This window comes from Aphidius gifuensis, linkage group LG2 (assembly GCF_014905175.1).
Source record: "Aphidius gifuensis isolate YNYX2018 linkage group LG2, ASM1490517v1, whole genome shotgun sequence".
NCBI lineage: Eukaryota > Metazoa > Arthropoda > Insecta > Hymenoptera > Braconidae > Aphidius > Aphidius gifuensis.
In genome coordinates, this window is record NC_057789.1 from 25,698,928 (window position 1) to 25,706,896 (window position 7,969).

A 7,969-nucleotide genomic window follows, 5' to 3' on the forward strand; every position below is an offset into this window, starting at 1 on the left:
AATAATCAATTAAATTTTTATAAATAAATTATTAATGATTTTTAAATTATCAACTATTATTGTAAAACTATTTTTGCTTACCTATGATTTTTTTTACAAATAATTTAGGACAAATAAATTTATTTAACAAAAAAATCATTTACAAAATTTTTTATTTTATAAATAAAATAAAATAAAATACAATTATTTTTTTTATAAAATAATACATTTATAATATTTTAATATTTATTAGTTTATTTTTAACAATAAAAAATATTCATTTGATTTTTATCTTTTTTAGATTTCTATTATTTCTTATCTTCTAAGAATTGGTCAACGAAAAAAAAAAAAGAAAAAAAAAATACCCAATATTTCCACTTGACTATGAGTAATTTGATTATTTATAAATTTCAACTAATTTATTTATTTAACAATAAATAAATACTTTATACATGAACAGAATTTTCCCAATTTTCTCTATTTGTTTCGTAAATTTCATTGTCTGTAATAATAATAAAAATAAATTAATAAAAAATAGCATCAGCTAAAAAAAAAATTAATTAGCTTATTAGTTAATTAAATAAAACTTACTGTTATTAATATACTTGATGCCAATTTTTTTTCCAGGTATTGAAAAACCAGAATACTTTAAACTTGGATATATTTTTGTTATTTTTTTATAAATAATAACAATCAAAATTACAACACCAATTATAACAACAAAAATTGAAGCAACATAATTTGCATTATTAATTTCAAATCTTCTAAATAAATATGAAAATAATAACCAAAAATATATCAACAATGAAATGATAAGAATTGATGGATGTTTTTCACAAAAATTTGTCATATTTTTTCTTTAATAAATTTTATCTTTTAATATTTAAATTTTCACAATTTATTCACATAACAATTTGCCACTTTTTTTTATATAAATTTGCCAATTATTTTATACGTTATAATATTTATTTAATAAATAATAATTAATGATTAATAACAACATAATTTTCATTTATGTTCCACGTGTTAAATTGACGTTGTTGTTGAGTGCGAAGACTTTATTTTATTTAAGACCGATTGACGAAGCAAACATACGTGGCATTGTGTTATTTATTATTTTTTTTCTTTATTTTTTCCTTTTGTGTATTGGTTTTAAAAATGTTACTTTGTGTGTGATAGTAAATCATTATTCGAGAGTTTGTTATCAGCTTGACAAGCCTTGATTACAGATATCGAAACGGAAATCTTTATTGTATATATTTTGACAAATACATTTGGATTTGATGATTCATTTTAATATTGCATTTAATTGACAATTTTTTATTTTTTATTATTAAAATTTTATGCATTGTTTTGTAATTTATTTACTTGATTTTTTTATAAATAATCAAATGATAGATTAATTTTATTTTTCAATAACAAATATCAACTTGAAATTGATTTTTAATTTTAAATTATTACAATAAATATTGTCACGATTTTAATTAATTTTCATGATGTATATTTATAGAAAAATATTTAGAAAAAAGAAAAGAATAATAATTACATATTTTAGATTCATTTTATAAATTTTTTATATTATTTTTAAATATTTATAAAAAAATTATTTAAAAAAAGAAAAAAAATAATTTGTATAAATTTATATTGTTAATTACGTTTTCCAATTGAAGTATAAATTAATTATTAAATTAGTAAAAAAAATACCATGGTGTATATTAATATGAAAAGCCAAATCATCACTTATTACGGTGCAGCTGAAAAACAAAAAATGAAAAAATTAATTACACTAAAAAAACTAAATTAATAATGTCATTTGAACTTACAATTGTTGATGGAATATGAAGTAGGTGATCTCTGATTATCCGATGATAAATCATGATTTTTTTTATAATCATTAGAACAATATTTTGTGTGTAACAATGAAAATAAAAGTACAACACCAACAAGCATTGTTATAACAACAAGCCAAGATAAAATAACTTGCCAAGGTTCCATTTTAAAAATTGTATATAAAATTTATATTTATTATTAAATAATATATATAAATATTTTTTAAATATTGTGTTTTTGCACGTCTACAAATGTCTTATCTTGTTTTGCTATCTTGAACATTTGTTTAACTTGATATTTTTATTTAAAAAAATTCTTTTTTGCTTTTTTTCATCACCACTTGTCGTGGCAAGTCAACCACTCTCAATACGTGACTTTAAATGACTGTTGCAACTTCAATCTACATCATTTCAATATTACATTTGTTTTATTGCCTTGGTTTTTCTACTCCCCACCTAATAGAATAACCCGGATTTCGAATAAATAATAATTTCCCCACTACATTTAAACAAACAAATAAAAACAAGCTTCCTTGAATATATTTTTTTATTTATTTCTCATTGATTGTTGATATAAAATTTTATCAAAAAAACATCATGATTAATGGATTTATTTTTTTATAAGAAAAATAATTATATGAAGATGTGTAACAGGTAAGTGTGTCGAGTTTTGGTGGGAATGTCTAGATATATATTTTAATGCTTTATTTCAATGGAGAAAGGCAGAGAGAGTGAAAGGTCATCTTGTGGTTTTGTATATAATACTTGAATAATATTATATCATTAAAATATAAATAATTTTATTACGTAATAATCAAGTTAAATATCACTATTTCATTTATTTTTAAATAAAAAAAAAAAAAAAAAAAAATTTCATTTTTTTTTTTGTTTATTTATTATTTAAATAAATAAATTGTTTAGAAAATTTTATTTAAAAAAAACCAGCTTATTTTTCATCTGAATTTAAAGTTCAATTTAATAGTATATATTTTTTTTTTTTATTCTATGTATTTTTTTTTTGGTGTAAAAAAAAAATACATATTGAATTTTAAATTTAAAAAAAATTATTCCGCCATTTTTTGAGGAGCCTTAGAATTTCTACCTTACCTGCACTCATTCAGTCGATAAATTATTTTGTTTATTTATTTTTTTTTTTTCAACATTTTAATCAAAACAAAACTTATTATTATTACAAAAAAATATAACAATTATCACTTGTAAATATTGATAATTTACTTATCAATTTCACATAATAATTAACTAATGAAATGACAATTAAAAATGTTAATCTTTGTAATAGAAAAAAAAAAAATATTTGGCTGCTCAGTTAAAGTTAGATGTTGAGTTTGATGATTGGTTGAATTCTGCTGGAACTGACGAATCGCGATGTAATTTATGCTCCTTTGTTTGCGCGAGAGAGCGGCTACACTTGGATTTTATGTTTTTTTTTTTTCTCCTCTGCGGCGTCACGACAGGGGTGAATAAGAGCATGTTTAGACTCGTTGAATAAGAGAACAAATGAGAAGTGATAACCGGCATATTTTTTTCATTCGGAAAAACAGTAAGTTCTGATTTTACACTAATTAAAGCTGTCAAGTGTCATTTTTTTTATCCAAAAATTATTAACTTATTATTTAGTTATTGTTTAACGCTATTTTTATTTAATTTTCATTCATGACATATCAAATTTATTGTCATTTTATTTATCAGTCTTTTTTTTCTTTTTTTTTTTTTTTCCTAGAATCACATTGTAAATCGAGTTCTTTTGTTTCTCAGGAAGCTTCTATTTACTTCTAAATAATAAAACGTTTGTAAAAATTGAATAATTGTGTTCTTTTTGTTTATAAACAATTATAGGTATATAATTAATTATTGTGTTAAATTAATGTATAGAAATATTTTTATAGCTGCATGAATTTTAGTGTCGAAAAAAAAGGGGTACGCGAGAACAAAGGGCTTCACGTGGTTTTGCGTTTTAATCATAATTTTTTTTTTTTTTTTAATGGAGTTTTTTTTATGTGCATGTACTTTTAATTTAAAAAATCCATAATTTTATTCTTGTCTTGATGAATAATATTAATATTATTTTAAAATTTTTAGATTCAATAAAAAGCAATTTAATTTTTGTTTTTTTTAAAAATTAAAAATTCGTTAATTAAAAAAAAAAAATAGATATAAAGTTTTTAATTATTTATTAATTGTTGATTGATTTTTTAATAATTAATTTTAATTTTCTAGTAAATAAATAAAAAATGGCAGATCCAGGACGTGGAGGTGGTGGCATTGGTCGAGGAATGGGTCGTGGTTTTCTTCTCGATCAAATGCGTAAAGCACAAGATGCATCATCAGCACCAAGTCCAGGTCCAGCACCAAGTGTAGTACCAATACCAAGTCCAGCTGTATTACCAACACCAGCTCAACCAGCAGTACCACGTGGTCGTGGTAGTCTTCTTGCATCATTAAAACAAGTATCAGCACCTCCAGGACCTCCACCACCACCAACAGTAGCAACTCCATCGCCAACAATATCAACTCCATCACCATCCATACCAACACCATCTCCAACACCAGTAACAGCAACAATACCACGTGGACGTGGTACTATCCTTGCTTCTGTATTGAGTAATGTGCCACCAGTATCACCTGGTTCAGTTGCATCATCTGTATATGATGCACCTGGTGTTGGTAGAGGTACATTATTAAGTCGTTCACTAGCATCATCTGATGATGGCTCTAGTAAAAAATTGAGTCAAGTTGGTATACCAGTACCAGCAGCAAAAGGCTCACAAATTTTACCACCATCATCTGGTGATAATCTTGGTGTTACTGGACCATTATCATTACTTAATATTGATAATTTATCAACAACATCTGGTACATCATTAACAATATGTAGACAAGGTGAAAGTGGTAAAACAATTGATATTATGTCAAATTATATTGATCTTGAATTTGTTGATGGTAAAGGAATATTTCGTTATGAAGTTAAATATAGTCCAGAAACAGATTCACCAAAAATACGTAATGCATTGTTAAATCAACATCTTGAACAACTTGGTAAAACAAAAACATTTGATGGTATGACATTGTATCTACCAACAAAATTACCAGAACGTATAACACGTTTAGTATCACTTCGTCATGATAAAACAGAAGTTGAAATAACAGTTATATTTCAACGTCAACAATTACCACATGAAAGTATGCAATTTTTTAATGTGTTGTTAAATAAAGTCATGCGTTGTTTACAAATGGTACGTATTAATCGTAATAATTTTAATCCAAGATGTGCACATAAAATACAACAACATCGTATGGAATTATGGCCAGGTTATATAACAGCAATTGAAGAAGTTGAAGGTGGTTTAAAATTAAATATTGATGCAAATCATAGAGTTATGAGAACAGATACAGTCTATGATTTTATTAAATTAACAATGCAAGAAAGTCGTGGTGGTAATCCACGTGATACTGTATTTGGTGATCTTGTTGGTGTTACTGTTTTAACAAGATACAACAATGAAACATATCGTATTGATGATATTGTATGGGATAAAAATCCATTATTTGAATTTGATTGTAAAGGAAAAGCAACAACACTAGCTGAATATTATAAAGTTCATTGGAATTTAACAATAAAAGATGTTAAACAACCATTATTACTTCATCGTGCTAAAAAACGTTTAACACAAGGTGGTACTAAAGAAGAAGAAATATTATTAATACCAGAGTTATGTTACATGACTGGTTTAACTGACAAAATAAGATCAGATTTTAAAATAATGCGTGATTTAGCAACTGTAACACAAGTTGTACCAGAAGCACGTCGTCAAGTTATTAAAAAATTTATTGATGATGTTAAAAAACATGAAGTTGCTGGTGAATTATTGAGATCATGGGGACTAAAAATGGCTAATGATTTAACAAAATTCAAAGGTAGAACACTTGATCCAGATACAATAATACATGGTGGTGGTAAACGTACAGTTGTCAATGATAAAGCTGATTGGGGTGGACCAACAACAAAAAGTCCAATGTTAAGAGTACACAATTTATCAAATTGGTTTATATGTTCAACAGAACGTGATGCTAAATTTGCAAAAGAATTTGTTAAATTATTACAAATATGTGCACGTGATATGGGTATGATTGTCAAAGATCCAATAGTTGTTGGTTTAAAAAATGATTCAACACAAAGTTATATTAATGAAATACGTAAAGTTATTAATCCATCATTAGAAATGGTTGTTTGTGTTGTACCAACAATAAGAGCTGATAGATATTCAGCAATTAAAAAATTATGTTGTGTTGAATCACCAATAAAATCACAAGTTATTGTTACAAAAACAATATCAAATGAAAAAAAAGTAAAAAGTGTTACTGAAAAAATTGCATTACAAATGAATTGTAAAATGGGTGGTGCATTATGGGCATTAAAAATGCCATTTACTGATGTTATGGTTGTTGGAATTGATGTATTTCATGCTGGTGTTGGACAAAAAGCAGCAAGTGTTGCTGGTTTTATTGCAAGTCTTGATGAAAATATGACAACATGGCATTCAAATACATGTCATCAAGCACCTGGACAAGAATTAATTGATTTATTAAAAGTATGTCTTGTAACAGCAATTAAAGCATATCACAGATATCGAGGTATATATCCAAATAGAATTATTATTTATCGTGATGGTGTTGGTGATGGACAGTTATCACTTGTTGCTGGTTATGAAGTGGAACAGCTGAAAAAAGCATTTGAAATTGTTGAAAGAAGTTATGAGCCAAAAATAACAATGATTATTGTACAAAAAAGAATTAACACAAGAATTATGGCATTGGTAAGTTGTTTATTATTTAATTTGTGATATTAAAATTATTGATTAATGTTGTTTTTTTATTTTTATAAATTTTAGAGAGGCTCAACATTGAATAATCCATTACCAGGAACAATTGTTGATTCAATGGTTACAAGAAAATCATGGTATGATTTTTTTTTGGTACCACAAACTGCACGTCAAGGAACAGTTACACCAGTTCATTATATTGTTTTAATTGATGATGCTAATTTCAAGACAGATCATTTACAACGTTTGACTTACAAACTGTGTCATCTTTACTACAATTGGCCAGGTACTATTCGCGTTCCAGCACCTTGTCAATATGCTCATAAACTTGCTAGTCTTGTTGGTCAAAATATCCAAGCTAAACCCAGTGAATGCTTAGCTGAAACACTTTACTTTTTATAAATTATTATTATTCTTTTTTTTTTTTCGTTTCTTATAATTTTTGTTTTTTATTTTTTTGCATTATAATTTTTTTTTTTTTTTATAATTATTCGGAATTTTAAATTCTACTTAAATTTAAATATTTATTATTGTTAAAGGTAAATCCTTTATATTGTCGTTCGATTCTTTTATTTTCGAGTTAATTTTTCTTTTTTTTTTTTTTTTACGTCATATTATGACTGCAATTTCTTTTGTTGATGAAAAAAAAATATATAATAATATATATTGCCCAAAGAAAAATTATCCAAAAAGTAAAATAAAAAATGGGGAATTTATTGCAAACTGATGTTGACATTAGATTTGTTATAAACAAAGAAAAAAAAAGAAAAAAAAAAAATACATTATATCTTGTAACAACAAACATATTTTATTATGTTTATTATTATTATTATTAAACTCTTTTTCTTTAAAATTATTTTTGCAAATAAGTAAACTACTTACCTCATTTAATTCATGAATGTTAGTTATTTAATTTAAAAAAATAATAAAGTATACAATATTTATTATTGAGTTTAAAAAAAAGAAAATATAATAAAAAATGTTGACAAGATTACAAAGTAATACGTCCCATTGATGATAATTGTACAACAATTAAATCCAGTGATTACAATAAATTATAACTCATTACGTTATTATTTTTTTTGCTAAATAAAAGCCCTTGGTTTTCATAAACATATATATATTAATCATATCGAATATGATTAACAACAAATATATATATTATTTTTTTTTTATAATAAAAAAATATTTTTGTAATGAATGACGAAATATATTTTGGCCAATATATATATCCTAACGTGATTATAATAAAAGGTGCCTTAATAATGAAGTAAACAAAAATAATAAAATTTAAGAATCATTGACAAATAATGTAACAAC

General features: G+C 24.5%; 1 protein-coding gene across 2 annotated transcripts; it reads left to right on the forward strand.

The window, feature by feature from the left end:
- Window positions 1-3,270: 3,270 nt before the first annotated feature.
- LOC122849836 (piwi-like protein Ago3) lies at window positions 3,271-7,228 on the forward strand. 2 transcript variants are annotated; one of them, XM_044148676.1, is made up of 3 exons: window positions 3,271-3,369; window positions 4,047-6,643; window positions 6,719-7,228. In XM_044148676.1, the coding sequence occupies exons 2-3, from the start codon at window positions 4,061-4,063 to the stop codon at window positions 7,049-7,051; spliced, it is 2,916 nt and encodes a 971-aa protein (XP_044004611.1). In that variant the 5' UTR covers window positions 3,271-3,369; window positions 4,047-4,060; the 3' UTR covers window positions 7,052-7,228. The 2 variants fall into 2 exon arrangements, with proteins under 2 accessions (XP_044004611.1, XP_044004612.1); XM_044148677.1 differs by lacking the exon at window positions 3,271-3,369 and adding an exon at window positions 3,550-3,615.
- Window positions 7,229-7,969: the final 741 nt, after the last annotated feature.